Source organism: Ctenopharyngodon idella, chromosome 24 (genome assembly GCF_019924925.1).
Source record: "Ctenopharyngodon idella isolate HZGC_01 chromosome 24, HZGC01, whole genome shotgun sequence".
Taxonomy (NCBI): Eukaryota; Metazoa; Chordata; class Actinopteri; order Cypriniformes; family Xenocyprididae; genus Ctenopharyngodon; species Ctenopharyngodon idella.
The window spans coordinates 6,291,890-6,314,120 of record NC_067243.1 but is presented as its reverse complement, the minus strand read 5'-3'; the positions used below and the strand labels follow the sequence as shown (position 1 = coordinate 6,314,120).

Here is a 22,231-nt window from a genome sequence, read left to right as displayed (position 1 = left end):
ATGACAATTTATTATTTGTGATATGATGCCACCTTTTGAAATGATTGGCAAATTGCAGATCCAAGTCAGAGCAACATGATATTATATTAATAATTTAATGTCTTTCCTTCCACACATTTGGTCAGAATAATATATGACATATATAACTGATACTAACAATAACAGTGTGTAATAAGATGCTCCAGGATATGATTATTTATTAAATACACGTTGATCATCAGTATTAATCACTACTTGTAATAACACTGTAACGTTAAAAAAATATACTAATTAGAGAATAAACAAATTCAAATGTTATTTCCTTTATCAATGAAAATTATACAGCTGTCCTCCACATAAAAGCACAGTTGTTGTATCGTGCGTTTGAATATGCAGAAGTCATTTTTATTATATATTATAACATTATTTCCTTGTAATAAAACAAAACATCTAAAAGGAGATAAGAGAAAATCCATTGTGGACTTCGCACTGGGCAAATGTGTTCCTATAGCAACTGACGTGTCATCCAGGAAGCGGAAGCGCAGTGCCTTACGACCAAAGTTTGTTTAGCCTGTTGGCTAAAAACAGGAAAACTTCAGCAACTTGCCTTGGTTTTTATAAAACTATAGAAAAATTGATCGACTTGTAGTTTAAAGTACTAGCCGCTCTGAACAAAAGTAGGCGGTAATGGGGGGAACCGCGAGTAAGTTGCCGAAAGATCTTCTATCAGAGTATCAGGTGAGTCAGACACATTATATATTTATTTATTTATTAACATATATTTATTCTTTATAGAGAATAGTTGCTTTTATTTGTTTATATTTTTTTTCTTTTTGTGTAACACAGGAGCTTACATTTCTCACAAAGCAAGAAATCTTACTGTAAGTAAAGTCATAATGTTGATGTCACGTTTTTTTAATGTTATATTTTGTTGCCTTTATTCTGCTTAAGTTTTTATTGTGATTGTTGACTGTAGAAATTAGTTAGTTTGTATTATTTAATTAGTTATATACTATTATAGTGTTTATTTTGAATTAGCCTTAATTTTAGTAATTTTCTTTGAATTAAATTTAATAATTTCATCTAATGAAGTTTTTCATCCAATATTTATATTTTATTTTAGCTTTATTTCAGTCTCTGAAAACCAATACTGATTTCTCTCTCTCTCTCTATATATATATTTAAATTTTTATTATTGGATTTTCACATGAACATATTCTCTACGATGGTACATTTTGCCTTGGTATTCCTTGTAAAGTGAATTTATACCAGCAAGGTATCAATTTACTTGTGACAATAGCTAAACTATACAGTAAAGTTATTGAAAGTGCCTCTGAAGTTTATTTGGATGCTTAACTAACACTTAAAAGTGTTTAAATGTCATTACATCGAATGTCATTATTCGATACTTTTGTCATTGATTGTCATCTGTAACTTTTGGGGGCTCATCATCAATGTGTTTGTTTAGGGCACACAAAAGATTCGCTGAACTCCAGGGCAGAGAAAATGGGCCGTACAGCTCCAGGGTGTCCATGGAGAAGGTCCTTACGCTTCCTGAACTGAAGGTAAAAGATAAAGTCTGTACTCTGGTCAAACCGTAATGATTCTTAAAATAGGGTTCATTTTTTTCAAGCAAAATACAACTTATAATCCTTCCAGATTCACCAAATCAACTGTATTAACGCTGTTATTGTTGGCAATTTTGTGTTTTCAATCCTTCACAGTCCAACCCCTTCCGGAAAAGGATATGTTACGTCTTCTCGACGTCCGACATGAAGGATGGCAGCTTGAGCTTTGAGGATTTCCTGGACCTCTTGAGTGCTTTCAGTGATTCGGCAACCATGGAAATTAAGTCCCATTATGCCTTCCGGATCTTTGGTAATAGATGGAATGCTCTTAAGATTGACATTTAATTGAGTTTTCACAGTTTTGCAAACACTATTAAGTATAACATTTTTCATTGAACATTATTCTGTTACGCACCAGACTTTGACGATGATGGGACACTTGATGCTAGAGATCTGGAGAAGCTGGTGAACTGTCTGACGGGCGAGACGGACGACACCCGTCTCACTGCAGAGGAGATGAAGCAGCTCATAAGCAATGTGAGTCTGCACGATTAATCATTTACAGAGCGCAATCTCGATTCAAGCGCCCACACAAATCTTATTCCTAAATGACAAAGATTCGGCTCTGTCTATTAAACCTTTGACAAAATCACACCGGAACATTCAAATCTGTGTTTGCACTGCCGCTGATCCAGGAGTTAGGCTATCTACAGTCTTTTCAACCACACAGTATCATTATTTCCATGTTACGAATATTCATATTATCACAGTAGAACTGAGATAAAAGTTTATAGTTCGGATATAAACACTGATGTCTACAGTAACGATTAAAATAGAGCAAATCACCTTTTGAAAGTAACTTGACACTTCAAAATAACAATTGTATCAATTACATCGTTACACCAGTAGGTGGCAACAAGTGACTGTTAAATAATGTATTTGTCATTGAATCATTCATTCAAGAGATTTGTTTAGAAACACTGATTCATTCAGTAATGAAACAAGTGAAGTATTTATAAATGAGTCATTGAATTGCTCATTCAGGAGATTTGTTCAAAAATGCAGTTTCATCTAGTAATGAAACAAGTGAAGTATTTATAAATGAGTCATTGAATCGCTCATTCAGGAGATTTGTTCAAAAATGCAGTTTCATCTAGTAATGAAACAAGTGAAGTATTTATAAGTGTGTCATTGAATCATTCATTCAAGAGATTTGTTCAAAAATGCTGATTCATACAGTCATGAAACAAGTGAAGTCTTTAGGCTTGTTTGAGATGCATCGGCATTGTGCAGACCGATCGGCGTATGATATCAAAGTACCGCAATTGGAGAACAAATGACTCCTTATGCTTTTTAATCGCTCTTGCGGTACTTTGATGTCATACGCCAATCGGTCAGAGCAGCGCCGAAGCATCTCGAACAAGCCTTTAATGAGAGAGTCATTGAATCATTCATTCAAGAGATTTGTTCAAAAACACTGATTCATCCAGTAATGAAACAAGTGAAGTCTTTATGAGCGAGTCATTGAATCATTCATTCAAACCGTTTTTTGTTTGTTTGTTTGTTTTGTCATAACTTACATAAATTGTGTTATTTTGTTGTCTGTTCAGAATCATGATCTCTATTTGAGAAAAAAAAAAAAAAAATCACGATTCTCAATTCAGCTAGAATCGTGCTGCTCTACTATCTGATGAACTTTGCTAATGCAGACAAATGTAATTGTGCAGATCCTGGAGGAGTCGGACATCGATAAAGACGGAACGGTGAACCTCTCTGAATTTCAGCATGTCATCTCCAGATCTCCAGATTTTGTCAGGTGAGAGAATTTTGCTTAAAGTATTGTACTTTTTATTTACAAATTGGACAATTGACATATTTTGCAGCCTTAAGTCTAATTAAGTTTGAATTGCGAATGTTTACTGTACAGTGCTGCGTTTCCCAAAAGCATTGTGAGCCAAGTTGATCATAGAGACGATTGACCGTTTACACGACAACGTTTTCAACTAAAAATGCATTTCAACTTTTCTCATTTCAAATTTTTTGGTTTCGTCTTCATGTAAACTACAAAAATGTGAATTTGTGAAAATGGTGACGCCATGCGTATTACGCATAGTGTTTCATTATAAAGTAACATCGCCATCTACTGGCCTGACAGCAGAATACAGCATTTTCGACATTGGAAAACGGAAAAGTTTTCCGTTTTTAGTACATTGTTGTCATGTAAATCATTGTTGGTTTACTATGATTTTGGGAAATGCAGCCCAGTTTAGTTTATTTACTGAACAGTTGAGGAATAGCGATAAAACTTGTCATGCTCATTTAACTGATTTATGCACTTTTATTTTAATATAAATTCTATACTATTATAGCATTTATTAATATTTTGAATTAGCTTTTTTTTTTTTTATTTCCAGTTTTAATTTAGTAATTTTATGTGCTTGTCATTTTTATTAGTTTTTAAAAACATATTTCTATATTTATTTATTTTATTATTTATTTATTTTTATTTCAGGTTTTGTAATTGTAGTACCTCAACTTATTTCACATTTTTTCTTAACATTTATACTTTATGTTGCTTACACAACAAAATTACATTTCCCATCATTATCTGTTGCGAATGATAAAATACATAAAGCATCAGTTACACACATATTTAAAATCGATTGCATTTTGTGTTAGTGTGCAAAAAGCATCCTGTTTTTGTAGAGAAACAAAAAAGTGAGAAAGAAATATGAAACTGCCTAAACATGACATAATTATGATTTCTGAACCCTTCACTGACTGAGAATTTTCTTTTGCAGTTCATTCAAGATTGTGTTGTGAAGTTTACACAGAATGGAAGCTACTTTCAGGTCCAGATTTTTCACCTGCGCCTTTAATCTGTCAATAACATGACGTCCTAATTGTGAATGTATTCTCTCGTATAATATTTCTACTGTTTATATATTTGAAAACATTTTTACTCCCTGTTAAATAAATCTACTTTCTATCCTGTATTTTAGACCATATATTTGTACCTAATTTAATAAACTCTAATACTGCAACTTTGACATCCTTGTATCATGTGACACTCTGAAATGGGCCTGTTCCTGTCAGGATGGAGGTTGTTCTTTTGGCACAGTGGACACAAACGTGTTCCATGACCCACACACAACATCCTTAACACTCATTCTGTGACTAGAGAAGTGATCCACCAGCGTCGGCTCATCTGTGCTATTTTCAGTGCAATGTCCCAGCTGTCCATAATGACCTAATAACATGACAGACAGAGGAAGGACAACTTTCAGCCATTTTGAAATAACAATTATCACACTCAACCAATCAGAAGGTTCGGGTCAGTATGATATTTTTAAAGAAATAAATACTTTTATTCAGAAAGGACTCATTAAATTGATCAAAAGTCACAGTTAAAGACATTTATAATGTTACAAAAGATTTCTATTCCAACTAAATGCTGTTTTTTTGATCAAAGAAATTTGATTTTGTGAGCATATTGTGTAGATGTGCTTGGAGTCATTTGTGATGATAGTGCAATAAAACATGTCAAATTGTGCCAACATAATTTTTGGCTAAGCTGCCATACAAAGAAATTATGAACACATGCAAAAACAAGAGAGAACCAATGAAATATTAATAACGATGTGATGTGAGCTTTCTGTTTTTCTATGCATTGATTTTACATGGTAAGATAAAAACTGTAACTGTAGTTTGAATTTTTTTGGCAAATAATTTTGTCATATAAATACCTTAACCAAGTTTAGTGTTTTTATTTTTTCATCATATTTAAAAAATATAAATTATTTTCCTCATATTTTGTTGATCATTAAAAACAAATATCCCCTTCTTTTGGCTACTACTGTATATCACAGATTTATATACAAAAATATGAAGTAGCACAACTGTTTTCAAACATATAATAATAATAAATGTTTCTTAAGCATCAAATCATCATATTAGAATGATTTCTGAAGGATCATGTGACTGAAGACTGGAGTAATGATGCTGAAAATTCAGCTTTGATCACAGGAATAAATTACATTTTAAAATATATTCATATAGAAGACAGTTATTTTACATTTTAAAAATATTAATGTATTTTTGTAACATTAAAAAATCATCGTGTATAGTGTATCTAGTCTATTTATGTTGATTTATTTCTAAAAAAAAGCATAGCAAACTCTTACCCCATCCCCAGGTGTATAGATCTCCTGTACCTACAAAGAAATAAGAAAATAATAAGTTAATGATTTTTCAGTGATATTAAAGTCCAGTTTATGCTCAGTTGATCAAATCTGGATGTCACCTGTGACGGCCGCTGTATGACGGGATCCACAGCTGATCCTGCTGATCTCTGACACATCAGGGACGTCCACTAGAGCAGGGAACGCTTGAATTGAGATGAACACATCGGCCTGGTTCGTTTCATCTTTATTTACGGTCTGGTCAGTGTTTCCTAAACAGAAACATAAACATGCAGCTATGCAGTAATACATTCATATGTAAAGTCAAATATATTTTTGTCCTTTTACCACTGCTTTTTGCTCTGCGTTTTTCCTCCTCCAGGCCTCTAGACGGCAGACCGAGCTGCCCGCTTTCATTCCAGCCCCACATATACAGGTCCCCACCAGCTGAACACAACAAACAACACATTTATTTCAGATGAACAGTCAGTATTCCCCCAATGGCTGAATTTGACAGGGAATGTTTCAGGAATAAGCTCACTGCTGACGGAAGCAGAGTGCCAGCTCCCAGCGGACACTGCTCGGATCGGGACGCCCCACAGCGCCTCCACTACCTGAGGCTCCTCCTGTGACGTCAGACCGCCGTGACCCAGCTGACCATGACTGCCAACACAACACACCATCTTAAAAACAGATTTACACCTAAAGAAATGAATAATGCTTTTGATAAATCTATTTAAAATGATGCAGTCTGGAAAAGGCGGTTTTATTTTACATAAAACATTACTGTAATTTAATGATTTGTCACAATAAGCATAAATTAGAAGTGGTACAACAAATACTACCATGATTATATACATTTATAATTAATATAATAATATAATATTTAAAATATAAATAATTTAGAATTGAAATAATGCTTTTTTGGATTGCATTAAAGTTAGTATTATAGTATCTATTAAAATTTTGAATTAGCATTTATTTTTATATTTCAGTTTTCAATTTAATTTTAGTAGTTTTAGTCATTTTGTTATGTGCTTTTGTCATTTTTATTAGTTTTTTAAAAATCTTTCTGTTTAGCTTTGTTATTTTTTTATTTCACTTTTATTTTTTAGCAATTATAGAACTTTAACTTCAACTTATTCAATTTCTATTAGTTATGACAATATTTTTATTTACGTTTTTTAAGTTTTTCATTCAATATATTTTTTTAAATTTTATTTCAGCTTTATTTTTATTAAGCGAAATTTTTTTAAGGTTAAGTTTTTCATCTAATATTTATATTTTATTTTCGAAAATAAACCGAAAATTATTTTTCATAGTTTTAGATAACAACAATAACACTGTTATGGTAATGAGAATTTGTCGTATGGCGGTCAAAAATGCATATATTTTTTTATTTCAGTGAAATAAATCTACTATATTTTAGTTCGATAATGTTTTTTTATTTAATATTTTGTATTTTTAGGGGATTTTATGGTACTAAATTATATTTATGTAACAGTTATAATTCATTTATTACCTGTTAACCACTTTTTTTTAACAAAAATTAAATTTCCAATTTAAACTGTCATAAATCTTGAATGCTTTGGAGCACAGACTGAAGTTTGGTCTCTTTTTAAAGACGACACTTGGCAAAAACTAAAAAATGCGAAAACAAAATATATACAATTTTCAAATTTTTTATAATATATATATTTTTCAAAACATTTTACTCTAAAACTGTGAGAAAATCTAAACAAGTTGTGTTCCAAATTTGAGGTTGATATCTCAAAAAATGAGCTTTCAATAAGATTTTGTTTGGGCGCAGTACCAATCATGTCCACTAGATGAAATTCGCTTCCCAGTGTGTTTCCAATACGGCCATTTTTAACCGGTGTTGTGCCGAATTCTGACCCCTGCCAAATTATTACCCCCCTAGTATTGGTAGATTTAGGATTAGGGGGGTTAGGATTAGGCAACCAGGTAGCGACTTCAACGAGGGGGGTAATAATTTGGCATGGAGTCGAAATTCGGCACAACACCGGCCATGAACAATACAAGTGTGACCATTTTTTTCAGGACCATTTAACCTTTTCGAATCATGTCCATGAATTTTTTTTTCCAAAACCTTCACGAGTTTCATATCATTCCGATGAAATAAAAAAATTCTAAAAAAAAAAAAAAAAAGTATAATTTTTCGGTCAGAAATGTCCTAAGCGCACAGAGGGTTAACTGTAATGAATATTTTTAAAAATATGCCTAATTTTCTTATTTATAATTTGAAAAAATGACAGATATGTTCTTGACAGGTTTTGTGAGACCCATGAATGCAGATTTGTTCTACAAATAATCTAATATATAATAATAATAATAAAATACTTATTACCAGTATTAGTAAATAGTGAAACTAATAGTAAAGTGTTAATTAATTTTCTCGTACCTTCCAGATCCCCAGGAATACACAGTCCCGTCTGAAGTGAGCAGCACAGCGTGTTCGGTGCCCAACGCCAGGCTCACGGCACAGAGTTTAGAGCAGAGCGGACGGAAAAAAGGAGGTCCGGGCATGACATACCCGCCTGGCACCAACGGCAGCGGAGCAATTTCTCCTGTTTAAATGCATCATATCAATATCATCAACAGATTTACTTCAACAACATAATCAGGGCTATACACAAATCTGTATATTACCGGTATGGTCAGAGAGGTCTTGCTCTCTCTTCCACACAAGCTTGTTTTGTGGCTGCTGTATTTCCCAGCATTCCACTCTGTCTGTGAAGTTGAGCGTCAGGTATCTTTCACTGATGAGAGTGTCTGTGCATCCCTGACTCTCTGGGAAAACGTCTCCGCACACCTGTTCTGATGAACCCGACACGAACCCTGACACACAAACATGACTGCCACCTGCAACAAAACGGATTATAGATAGAAAATGGGAGCAAAGGATATGCATAAAGTGTATGTACGTGATATGCATGAAAATAAAATTAATATATTAAAATATCAATACAAAATAACATGAAAATTGTTTTATTTTATCATAGCTTAGGCAGGCTATGGTAAACGTGACTAATATTATAGAAAAACAAAAAGTAAAGTCATCTATTTAAGAAAAAATGTTTGTTACTCATAGTTCACTTACAGTCTGTATGATGCACACGAGCTCTGGAGCTCCAGCTGGCTCTGGCTCTACAGTCTGATCTGACCACACATGACCTACACACATCTGATATCAGGACAGGTGTGTTGACTTTACAGGTTACCTGTCCACTCACATCTGCAGGCCTTATCTGACCAAAACCATTGAAACCAAAACCAAACCAATTCATTGACTTATGCTGGTCAACACAAAGAACTATCACTAGCTTTCATGTATGGAAAGTTGCATGCTGGTTCCATCAGTAACAATAAGGAACGTCTAAAGTCGGAACACGAGCGATGTCTGCTGTCAAAATAAAAGTTTGGTTGCGTTCTGAATAAAAACACAATCGATAATAAAAGTTTTATGATTGGAATACAGAGCGTTCTATATTATATTATATTATATTATATTATATTATATTATATTATATTATATTATATTATATTATATTATATTATATTATAGAGCGTTCTATATGTTAGATTATATTATTTTATAATATATTATATTATATTTCAGAGCGTTCCATATACTATTTTATTTTATTTTATTTTATTTTATAAAACTTCAATCCACTGACCATATACAGAACTTTATTTTTGAAATCTGTTCCGTTTATATTATATTATATTATATTATATTATATTACAGAGCGTTCTATATGTTATATTATATTATTTTATAATATATTATATTATATTACAGAGCGTTCCATATACTATTTTATTTTATTTTATAAAACTTCAATCCACTGACCATATACAGAACTTTATTTTTGAAATATGTTCCGTTTATATTATATTATATTATATTATGTTATATTATATTATATTATATTATATTATATTATATTATATTATATTATATTATAGAGCGTTCTATATGTTAGATTATATTATTTTATAATATATTATATTATATTTCAGAGCGTTCCATATACTATTTTATTTTATTTTATTTTATTTTATAAAACTTCAATCCACTGACCATATACAGAACTTTATTTTTGAAATCTGTTCCGTTTATATTATATTATATTATATTATATTATATTATATTATATTATATTATATTACAGAGCGTTCTATATGTTATATTATATTATTTTATAATATATTATATTATATTACAGAGCGTTCCATATACTATTTTATTTTATTTTATAAAACTTCAATCCACTGACCATATACAGAACTTTATTTTTGAAATATGTTCCGTTTATATTATATTATATTATATTATGTTATATTATATTATATTATATTATATTATATTATATTATATTATATTATATTATATTATATTACAGAGCGTTCTTTACTTTATTTTATTTTATAAAACATGAATCCATTAACCATATAAGAACTTTATTTTTGAAATCTGTTCCGTTTCTCAGCCGTTATGAGGAAGCGCGTCACGGTTTCTCGCTTCACTCTGTTTCTATGGCGGATCTGAGGGCTGCTGTCACTTACGGCGTCCGTAACGACTGTAAATAAAACACAAATACTGTCATTTACACTGATTTCACTTCGCTTACCACAAGATCAATATTGAAGCTTCGGCTTCAGCTGCTTTGGAGCGCCAGGTGAGGGTTTATTATATTGAAATAAAACAGTTAATTAAAGTCTCCGGCTGTGAGCGTGAGTTCAGCTTTCAGTTGCAGATTTCAGGTTCATCACCTTTGAATGTGTTTAAAATGTGTTTTGTTGTGTTTAAAATGTCTCTGGCTTTAAAAACGAGTAGTTTAGATTCTCTATTTCTACATGTACTGAGAATGAGTCTTAATTAATTGCATTAAATAAAGGTTTTTGGGAAGAAAAAGTGATGTGTGCTAGTGCTGTTAGCTCCATCAGATATGAATCTGATTTAAATTCGTATCTTAATCTGAATCTGTCTTAATCTGATTTTACCCGAATCTGATTTGATTTCTATTCTGAGTCTGAATCTGTTGTCATATCTGATATAGATTTGATAATGTTTTGAATCTGATGTAATATCTTATTTCTGCATGTTTTTATGGTTATTGAAAGCTGCTATCTGCACACTCTTCTTCACATCCCTGCTAGGTTTTGAATGGGTTTTAATGTGGTTTTTTTTTCCTTCACAAAACACAAACTAAAGTATGTGATGAGCTATTTTAATAGGGAGGTTCAATTTATGTTCACGTAATAAATCTTTGATCTTAATGTAATGCATTATTAATGAGGGCTGGACTTTACTGGGTGTCCCTTTCTTTCTGTAGTCATGGCGGCTCTGTCTGAGGAGGTGTTGCTGGTGGTGAAGAGGGTCCGTCAGAGGAAGCAGGACGGGACTCTGTATTTGATGGCGGAGCGGATTGCCTGGGGTCCAGAAGGGAAGGACCGCTTCACAGTCAGCCATCTGTATGCCGACATCCGCTGTGAGTTTCACCCAAAATTCAGCCTCAGTTGGGTTTGCTTGGTGTAGTAAAGGAACTCCGTAACCTTTGACGTGTTAAAATACCTATAGCAATGCCTTAAAGGATTAGTTCACTTCAGAATTAAAATTTCCTGATAATTTACTCACCCCCATGTCATCCAAGATGTTCATGTCTTTCTTTCTTCAGTCGAAAAGAAATGAAGGTTTTTGAGGAAAACATTCCAGGATTTTTCTCCATATAGTGGACTTCACTGGGGTTCAACGGGTTGAAGGTCCAAATGTCAGTTTCAGTGCAGCTTCAAAGAGCTCTACACGATCCCAGACGAGGAATAAGAGTCTTATCTAGAGAAACAATCGGTCATTTTCTAAAAAAATATATAAACGATTATATACTTTTTAACCACAAATGCTCATCTTGCACTGCTCTGTGATGCGCCACGCATTACATAATCACATTGGAAAGGTCACCCGTGACGTAGACGGAAGTACCACGTTAGGGTGAAAAACTCCATCTCATTTTCTCCTCCAACTTCAAAATCGTCGAACATTGTTGTTTTACCTTTTTGTAAAGGGGGTTTGACTTAATCTTTGCATGTTCACTTTGTAAACACTAGATCGGTACTTCCGCCTACGTCACGCGTGACCTTTCCAACGTGATTACATAATGCGTGGCACATCACAGAGCAGAGCAAGATGAGCATTTGTGGTTAAAAAGTATATAAAATTTTAATTTTTTTTAGAAAATGACCAATGGTTTCTCTAGATAAGACCCTTATTCCTCGTCTGGGATCATGTAGAGCCATTTGAAGCTGCAATTTGTACCTTCAAACTGTTGGTCCCCATTGAAGTCCACTATATGGAGAAAAATTCTGGAATGTTTTACTCAAAAACCTTAATTTCTTCTTGACTGAAGAAAGAAAGACATAAACATTTTGGATGACATGGGGGTGAGTAAATTATCAGGAAGTTTGAACTAATCCTTTAAAAGACCACCATTATGCATGGATTAATAGAAATGCCAATCAATGCCAATTTCTTTGTAGAGAAATCGATTTTTAACAGTACATAAACCTTTCGAGTTCAGTGATGAAATGTGGTAATGTAGAAATCATAAATCAGACAAAATTAAATATATATATATATATATATATATATATATATATATTTGTTGTTTTTTTTCAATACTTGTACAGGTCAGAAGATCAGTCCTGATGGTAAGGCAAAGATCCAGCTCCAGCTGGTTCTGCACACGGGAGAAAGCACCACCTTTCATTTTGCCAATGAGAGCACAGCACTGAAGGACAGAGACGCCACCAAAGAACTCCTACAGCAGCTCCTGCCCAAGTTCAAGAAGAAAGCCAATAAAGAGCTGGAGGAGAAGAACAGGTGACATTTTGATTGCATCTCATTTGCCGTCATTATAGGGTTAGTTCATCCAAAAATTAAAATTATCCCATTATTTACTCACCCTCAAGCCATTCTAGGTGTATATGATTATCTTCTTTCAGACGAACACAGTTGGAGATATATTACATTCATGTAATGTTGCTGTTTGAGCATAAACAACATCTGCAAAGTTACGACGCTCAAAGTTCAGTGCAAAGGGAGATATTTTCTTTTAAAGAATTCTCTGTTTAAGGACTACAACAAACAGCTGGTAGGGACTACAACAAGCTTCTTCCTGGGTTAGTGACATCACAAACCCCAAAACGAGGGTCAATTCAACACTGGATTTGCACAAAAGATTAACATGACGGCACATGCTAGTCGATGAGTTGAATCAACTCCACAGCAACTACATAAATTTATCCACTAACCATTCAGAAACGTCCAGTTTCATTCTAAAAGTTGTAACTTCTTCCTGAGTCTCTCCATCAGTGTCGACTCCGGTTTGAACAATGTAAGGCTGAACACCGTTACTGACAATCCTCATTTTGGCTGCGTGAGATTCTCCAGCTTTGTTGTTGTTGAGCGACCGAAGCGCGAGCTGTTAAAGCTCCGCCCTCTTCTGGAAAGGGGGCCGGGAGCAGCAGCTCATTTGCATTTAAAGGGACACACACAAAAACAGGCGTGTTTTTGCTCACACCCAAATAGGGGCAAATTTGACAAGCTATAATAAATGATCTGTGGGGGATTTTGAGCTGAAACTTCACAGACACATTCTGGGGACACCAGAGACTTATATTACATCTTGTAAAAGGGGCGTTATAATGGGATTGACTGGTACCTGAGATTTTGAAGCCCAAAAAAGTGCATACATCCATCATAAAATTAATCCATATGGCGCCAGGGGGTTAATAAAGGTTTTTGTAAGAAAAATATTTATAACTTTATTATTGAATCACTGGCTTCCGTACACGAGTAGACTCTGGTGACCTGACCTGACGCATGACGTATTGATGAACGTGGAAGCGCAGAGGATAAAGCAAAACAAAACACAGGTCATGAATTAAAAGTCTAAAACGGGAGTTTTTAAAGAGAAATGTGGGAGGAGCTTGAGTTTGTTGCACAGCCCTATTTGTTTGAACCACGAGAGGAGTCTACTTTCGCTGAAGCTTACGCTCCTACATCATACGCTGGAACTTGACTCTCTCGTGAACGTGCAGACCGACGTTACCGGAAGCTAGTGATTATAGTCTATAAAGTTATAAATATGGAAATCTTTCTCTTCAGAAGGCCTTTATTATCCCCCTGGAGCCATATGGATTACTTTTTACGAAGGATGGATGCACTTTTTTGTGCTTCAAAATCTCGGCCCCCATTCACTCCCATTATAAAGCTTGGAAGAGCCAGAATATTTTTTATTATAACTCTGATTGTGTTCATCTGAAAGAAGATAGCCATATACACCTAGGATGGCTTGAGGGTGAGTAAATCATGGGATAATTTCATTTTTGGGTGAACTGTTCCTTATATCCCTTAAATTATATGACAAATATTTCACAATAATATCAGCAAATTGGCCACCTAACTCTGTATTTATTGGGATTGGCACTGGCCATTGGTTGACCTCCATTTGATGCTTTATGTTTCAGGATGTTGCAGGAAGACCCTGTTCTGTTCCAGCTCTATAAGGACTTAGTGGTGAGTCAGGTGATCAGCGCTGAGGAGTTCTGGGCCAATCGGCTGAGCCTGAATTCTGTGGAGCACTCCCTCGCCAACAACAGCAAACAGGAAGTGGGCATCTCTGCTGCCTTCCTGGTGAGTTTAAATGTATCACAAGACTAACAGTTTTAAGTCGGCATGAAACGGAATTTGCGATAGTCTTTTCTTCCCGTATTGTGACGTATATCCGAGGAAAATGGCTTCTGGAATGAGAAAAAATGTAGGGCGGGAGCATTTAGAATGTAAATTCACCTCATGATCATGTTTACAGGCCGACATCAGACCGCAGACAGACGGCTGCAACGGCCTGCGGTACAATCTGACCTCTGACATCATCGAGTCGATCTTCAGAACTTACCCTACAGGTGAGATATGTGATTAAGATCTTACTCAAATACGACTATCTCTACATGTGTCTTTTTCAAACCCTAGTGAGCTGTCTACTGCCTACATAGGCAGCTTCCTTCTAAGGCGGCATCCTAACTCATATGGATCCTCATAAGTGACTGATTTAGAAAACAACTCATTTATAAACGAATAGACTCAGTTTATCCCAGTATGTTTTGCTACAGCTAACAGTGTTATTCTCTAATAAGCATAAAATACATCATTCTTTTTATTGATATCTTTATTTATTGAATGAATATTTCTCTCCCTTAATCCACCATTTTGGATGAAGTTTTATCAGTGAGCTTGTCACAGCACGTTCTGTATGGAAGCCTATTTCTGCCATATATAGAAAAGAAAAAATAAGTAAATCATAATTATGAGATAAGTCATAATTTCTACATAAAATTTGTCATAATTCCATCTTTTTCTCATAATTTCCTCATTTCCACCACATAAGAAAAAAATCATGCTTAAGTAAATCATAATTATGAGATAAATCATAATTTCTACATAAAATTTGTCAGAATTATGATACAAGTTTTTGTCATAGTTATGGCTTCTTGTTCAAGCTTTTTATGTCATAATTATTACTCTCTCATATTCTCATAATTGACTTTTTCTTCATATTTCCTTTTTTTGTCATAATTTCCTCATTTTCACCACATAAGAAAAAAATCATGATTAAGTAAATCATAATTATGAGATAAGTCATAATTTCTATGTAAAATTTGTCATAATTATGGCTTTTTGTCAGTTTCAACTTTTTGTCATAATTATTACTTTCTCATATTCTCATAATGATGACTATTTCCTCATACTCTGTCTTTTTGTCATAATTTCCTAATTTCCACCAAGAAAAAAATCATGCTTAAGTAAATCATAATTATGAGATAAGTCATAATTTCTACATAAACATTTGTCAAAATTATGTCTTTTTGTCCAAGCTTTTTATGTCATAATTATTACTTTCTCATATTCTTACAATTGACATTTTGCTCATAATTCCGTCTTTTTGTCATAATTTCCTCATTTCCACCACATAAGAAAAAAAAATGCTTAAGTAAATCATAATTATGAGATAAGTCATGATTTCTACATAAAATGTTTCATAATTATGGCTTTTTGTCCAAGCTTTTTATGTCTTAATTATTACTTTCTTATATTGTCATAATTGACTTTACCTCATAATTGTCTTTTTGTCATAATTTCCTCATTTCCACCACATAAGAAAAAAAATCATGCTTAAGTAAATATTAATTATGAGAAGTCATCATTTCTACATAAAATTTGTCATAATTATGGCTTTTTGTCAGTTTCAACTACATTAAATGTCATAATTATGACAGAAAAAGGGTTTTTTGTTTTCGACGCATACATGTAATAATGTTAGAATATGACAAAAAGAAGGTCAAATCAATCATGACAAATGTCTTTTACTTCTAGTAGTCTTAAAGGTATAGCCTGTTTTGGGTCTCAGAAAAATAGGTGAACGATTTAGAATTCATGACTGTTTTGTGCTAGAAACACTGAGACTTTAGGGACAAATAAAATGCTATAAAAGTGTTGAATATGACCCTTTTCTGTCTTTGATTGCAGTCAAGCAGAAATACGCTGAGAACGTTCCTCACAACATGACGGAGAAGGAGTTCTGGACGCGGTTCTTTCAGTCTCATTACTTCCACAGGGATCGGATCAGCGCGGGCCAGCAGGACATCTTCTCGGAGTGTGCCAAACAGGATGAGAAGGGTGAAGTCTTGATATAGTTTTGAGATCTTATATACTCTGAAGGATCTTCCATGGACTGTTGACTTCATCTGAGCGTGTTAAATGACTGAGAATTGTATTCTGATGGAGTTTTATTCACATTTTCCAGGCCAGAAATCTATGGTGAACCAAGGAGTGAAGAACCCCATGGTGGATCTGCTTTCACTCGAGGATAAGACATTAGACGAGGTGAGTGGTGTTAGACTTTAAATGACAGTTCCTCTGCGCATAGGATTGTTTGGTGAAACCGTATGTCTCTGTGTGTCTCTGAAGGGTTACGGCACAGCTATGGTTCCCACTACATCAAACCCCTCAAACAAATCACTGCGAGAGAACAGCAACTCTGCCATAATCAAACGCTTCAACCACCACAGTGCCATGGTGCTGGCGGCCGGCCTGCGCAAAGCGTAAGCGTCTCAACAGTGGAGTGTGGGTGTTTGTGTTTGCGTGTGTCACAGATTTAATATCCTGTGTGTGTGTGTGTTATATAGGGACGCTCCCAATGATCAAGCTAGTGAGACCAGCAGCACTGATGGGAATTCCAGAGATTCAGATTTCTTCCAGCCGCCACTCAAAAAGGTGAAACGCCACTCCAGGTTGTCCTTTACAATGATGTTACCAGGGTTAATGGATGTTGTTAAACACGACACAAAGCAGACCCCTCTAGATGTAGCAAAATCACTCAAGCTTTATAAATAAAATTATGAGTAATAAGTACATTTTACATTAAAATTTAAATTTAACAATTATCCATATTTTGAAATCATGCTTAGGTAAATCATAATTATGAGATAAGTCATAATTTCTACGCAAGTTTTTGTTATAATTTTACTTTTTGTCAAAGTTTCAACTTTGTTGTTTTATCTTATAATTCCATCCTTTTGTCATGATTTCATCTTTTTGTCATAATCGAGTTTCTCATAATTTCAACTTTTGTCATAATTATGATTTTTATCTCATAGTCTCGAGTCGACTTATGGTTTTGACCCCAAACTTATAAAAATTAAACCTTATATATACACACACATTTTAATTTATGAGATAAGTCATAATTTCTACATAAAAAGTTTGTCATATTTATGACTTTTTGTCAAAGTTTCAACTTTTTGTCATGATTATTACTTTCTCATAATTATGAGGGTTTTTTTAATCTCACAATTCCGTCCTTTTGTCATAATTTCATCTTTTTATGTCATAATTGCATTTTTAATCTCATAATTTCAACTTTTATTTCCTAGTCTCGAGTCGACTTATGGTTTTGACCCCTAACTTTTATGCCATAATTTTGACTTTTTATCTTACAAATATGACTTTTGATAATTATCCATATTTTGGAAAAATCCATTTAAAATAAAAATGAAACCTTATATATACACACATACATTTTAAATTATGAGAAGTCATCATTTCTACATAAAAAGATTTTGTCATAATCATGATTTTTATCTCATAGTCTCAAGTCGACTTATAATTATGACTTTTGATAATTATCCATATTTTGGAACAATCCATAAAAAAAAAAAAAATATATATATATATATATATATTTATAAATGTATATAAATAAGATTTTATAATAAATATAATATGTATAAATATAATAAGGACATATTAGTCTAACTTTGTTTTTTCTTTCTTTCTTTTTTAATGTGAATAAAACCAGATTCTCATGTTGTTTTGTGGCTCTTCAGGTGAAATTACAGGAAGCCATAGAATATGATGACCTTCAGGGTGACTCTGGGCGTAAGACCATCGCTCTGAACCTGAAGAAATCAGACAGGTGAACACCAGCGCCTTGATTCTGTATCTGCCAGACACAGTGTAGACGTTTGTATAATCTACAGATCTTTATATTAAGTATTTAATATGTTTGTTTCTGTAAGATATTCCCACGGCCCGATTCCTCTGCAGTCGCAGCATTACACCACCAGTCAGGACATCATCAACTCCATCAGCATTATCCAGCACGAGATGAGGAACTATAAACCCCGCCTGACGCAGGTACACCAGTGATGTGTACCTTGAATGCTTGATGTGGATCTGTGGGTAAAAGTTTGAAGCTTGTATTCTAGTCCGTGTGTTATTTTCTGGCCTGTTTCAGGTGATGTCGAGCAGTGTGGCTAGCTCCGCCATCACAGCGCTGTCACCTGGAGGGGTTCTGATGCAGGGCGGAGGCCAACAGACCATCAACCGTCAGTGTTTGACCTCAGACTGTCTATTCATCACATTATAATAAAATCAAATGTACCCTCAGCTGAGATTTTAATGCACTCTGCTATTGCAAGAAGTTTAAACCAGGCATTTACGTCTCATTAAGGCAGTTTACTGTCCATTAACTCGATCTATTCTTTCTTTGTGTTATTTATATAGAATTAGTGCCCACTGATGTTCAGAGCGAGCTCAAGCATTTATACACGGCCGCCGGAGAGCTGCTCCGACACTTCTGGTCCTGTTTCCCCGTCAGCACTCCTTTCCTGGAGGAGAAGGTCAAGAAGTGCTCCTGCAATTACTTCAGATTAAAATATTTCCAAGTAGTATATTTTTATACTTGTATTGTTTTGTTGCAACATGATTTGTTTTATCTGTCCCTCCCTCCTGCATACAGGTGATAAAGATGAAATCTAACCTGGAGAGATTCCAGTTGACGAAGCTACGCCCCTTTCAAGAGAAGATCCAACGGCAGTATTTGAGCACTAACGTAAGGCCACGCCCCTGACCACACCCCCTCTATTTACTCTAATGGGCTCTCTGAATACTGCTTAGAGTACACATGAATAATTAATGCTCGTCAGAATTGATCATTTCCAGAATTGTGTGGAAAAACTGGTTCAGGATAGAGTGCTGTTTAACCCTCTTGTGCTTTTAGGTCATTTTGAAATTTTTTTTTTTTTTTTTTACATCTTTGGAATGGTATGAAATCTTGTGGACACGATTAGAAAATGCTAAATTCTCACACTTGTTATCATTGTGGTCAATGACCGTCTTAGGAAATGAATGTGAAATTTTAAAACCCAGCTATATATTTTCATGCATAAAGACTCAATTTATATAGTGGAAAAATTATATTATGAATATGTGTAAAATATTATTTGAACTTTTTTTTTAGTTTCTATTGTTATATTATTTGTTTTTACACTCACTGTACAGTTAGATGTATTAATTATTCATTATAAAAAAAATCTACATGTATCCAAATGCAAAACCTAACAAAAGTAATTATGTCTGAGGAAAAAAAATTTTTTTTTATAATAGTTATTTTTTATTTTTAATATTTATTTTTTATTTTTATTATTTGTTTTTTATAATTTAATATATTATTATTTCCACTCACTGTACTGTTAGATGTATTATTTATTCATTATAAAAAAATCTAAATATATCTAAATGCAAAACCTAATAAAAGTAATTGTCTGAGGAAAAAAAATATTTTTATAATATTTTTTTTAATATTTATTTTTTATTTAATATAATATATTTTGATTTAATATATTATTATTTATAAATTAATATATCATTTTCCACTCACTGTACTGTTAGAAGTATTATTTATTCATTATAAAAAATAAAACCAAAAATCTAAATATATCAAAATGCAAAACCTAATAAAAGTAATTATGTCTGAGGAAAAAAAAAAATTATAATATTTTTTTTATTTTTAATATTTATTTTTTATTTAGTATATTATTATTTTTTATAATTTAATATATTATTATTTCCACTCGCTGTACTGTTAGATTATAATGTTAGATTATTTATTCATTATAAAAAATAAAACCAAAAATCTAAATATATCCAAATGCAAAACCTAATAAAAGTAACTGTCTGAGAAATTTTGTTTTTATAATTATTTTTTATTTATTATTTTTTTTATAATTTAATATATTTCCACTTACTGCACTGTTAGATGTATTATTTATTCATTATAAAAACAAAAAAATGTAAATGTTTAATAAAATTATAATAAATATATATATATATATATATATATATATATATATTATAATAAAAGTAATTATGTCTGAGTAATTATATAGTTATATAGTTAATATATATATATTAAAGAACAAATATTATTTAAACAAACTATAGCACACTCCTTTCATTAAAACAAAAAGAGTTACGCCTACTGTCCCAGAGGGTTAAAGAGTTTATGATTCAAAATAAGTTACAGTAAAGCAGTCTATGTGGCAAGATATTTTGGAGGGTTTAATTGTGCAACATATACTTTTGTTAAACAACATATTTTAATTCTTCCGTGCTAAAATGTGTGTTATTTGAGGTTTAAAGTGTCTATAATTTCCAGGGTGATTCCTGTATTTGGATTTTTCCATATATAAACAGTCTTTTTTTTATATTTTCTTCATATTGTGTGAAAGTTTACAAGGTTTTAAGGGCATTTATCAATTTTCTGATGCACTTACAGTGGAACTACATAATAATTTCCTGTGTTTTCTGATTGCAAAAGCTAACGGGCCACCTGGAGGAAATGCTTCAGGCTGCGTACAACAAGTTCCAAGCCTGGCAAACGCGCCGAATGATGAGAAAAACCTGAGGAGACTGTGAGGAAGAAGATGAAACATAGAAAAGACTCTTGAGTGAATTTAAAGAAAAGGGAGAGGAACAAACAAAGACACACTCTCCCAGCTTGGGCCGACTGGGGCCTGATGGGTGGATTTTCCAGCCAATCAGAGCTGGAGGTGCTAGTGAGCACGTCTGCCTGGGGGAGGGGCTTGAAGAGAGCAAATTCTGTCATCTTATTGATGACAGGCTACGCCAGTCACAAATAACTGTAATTATTTACTTCTCTCTTTACTTTGTTCATTTCGTTCCGTTCCGTTTTTTTTGCCTTTCCCATTTTTTTTTTTTTTTTCAGTGGATAATTTCATTTCCTAGGTAAGATGTGAAATTTTAACAGTGTTGTATTTCTACAAAGACCAAACTTGGCTCAATAATACCGTGGAAAGATCTCAGGAACTTATAACGTTTAATGCAAAGGACTCCGTTTGAGGGAAAAGCTTTTAAGTCACTGATAAGGAGGACTCTTTACAAATCGGATATTGCAATCCAGCTCGAATCTCCCGAGACTTGAGGCTGATTAGGAATCAGTTGCTCAAGACACGCCACGGGGAGGGGATATAGCAATACTGTAAAAAAAAAAAAAATGATAATAATAATTTCTATGTAGTGCATTTACTGATCTGTGTTCCACAAACATGTGTACACGCTCATCCGCACTGCTTCATAATGTGTCTTCTCTAGCTGCACTGAGTTGTGGATGTTATTTCAAATAAAGTCAAGATTTAAACTGTTAAACTGGTGTGTTTCTATGAGAAGAGCTTCCTGAAAGTACTCAGTTACCCAAGAGCACATGCAGCGAGGAAGCTGTTATATTACACCAGAAAAACCCTGAAGAGGAAGCACTGTATTTTAAATGTTTTCAGAAATGTTTATTTCTAAACATCTACTTCTTTAAAAAACCCTTTGTTAGACCAAGACGTCTATGTAAATTGCTTCTTTCAGTTTATAATGTTTGCTCAAACCAAATTGAACAACTTTGAGCAATTAAAAATGAATATTTAATAAGATTCTGCACCATTTCTACAGTAGGTCACTAATCAAATGTAAACCCATTTGTGTCATTGACTATGTTAACTCCTTTGTGTTGGTCTCAGACTGTATGCATAATCAATATAGGTTATATTAACTTCTCAAGATCAACCATACAG

The 22,231-nt window shown here is 33.3% G+C and overlaps 3 protein-coding genes across 3 annotated transcripts; 2 read left to right on the top strand and 1 right to left on the bottom strand.

Annotated features, from left to right (window-relative positions):
• Positions 1 to 487: 487 nt before the first annotated feature.
• cib1 (calcium and integrin binding 1 (calmyrin)) lies at positions 488 to 4,597 on the top strand. Its single transcript, XM_051884043.1, has 7 exons — positions 488 to 717; positions 826 to 860; positions 1,448 to 1,544; positions 1,704 to 1,857; positions 1,966 to 2,084; positions 3,275 to 3,363; positions 4,349 to 4,597. Exons 1-7 carry the CDS (start codon positions 667 to 669, stop codon positions 4,368 to 4,370), a joined length of 567 nt encoding a protein of 188 aa, XP_051740003.1. The 5' UTR covers positions 488 to 666; the 3' UTR covers positions 4,371 to 4,597.
• LOC127507128 (RCC1 domain-containing protein 1) lies at positions 4,401 to 9,137 on the bottom strand. The gene is made up of 8 exons (XM_051884042.1): positions 8,850 to 9,137; positions 8,399 to 8,611; positions 8,151 to 8,316; positions 6,270 to 6,391; positions 6,077 to 6,175; positions 5,851 to 6,000; positions 5,732 to 5,761; positions 4,401 to 4,797 (listed from the first exon to the last, which is right to left on the bottom strand). The coding sequence occupies exons 1-8, from the start codon at positions 9,034 to 9,036 to the stop codon at positions 4,640 to 4,642; spliced, it is 1,125 nt and encodes a 374-aa protein (XP_051740002.1). The 5' UTR covers positions 9,037 to 9,137; the 3' UTR covers positions 4,401 to 4,639.
• Positions 9,138 to 10,266: 1,129 nt separating this feature from the next.
• Positions 10,267 to 21,818, top strand: gtf2h1 (general transcription factor IIH, polypeptide 1). Its single transcript, XM_051884767.1, has 15 exons — positions 10,267 to 10,434; positions 11,092 to 11,247; positions 12,440 to 12,632; positions 14,282 to 14,447; positions 14,623 to 14,716; positions 16,338 to 16,487; positions 16,615 to 16,694; positions 16,779 to 16,912; positions 16,997 to 17,084; positions 18,197 to 18,285; positions 18,389 to 18,506; positions 18,607 to 18,697; positions 18,876 to 18,991; positions 19,111 to 19,203; positions 20,971 to 21,818. Exons 2-15 carry the CDS (start codon positions 11,094 to 11,096, stop codon positions 21,055 to 21,057), a joined length of 1,653 nt encoding a protein of 550 aa, XP_051740727.1. The 5' UTR covers positions 10,267 to 10,434; positions 11,092 to 11,093; the 3' UTR covers positions 21,058 to 21,818.
• The last annotated feature ends 413 nt before the right edge of the window (positions 21,819 to 22,231 follow it).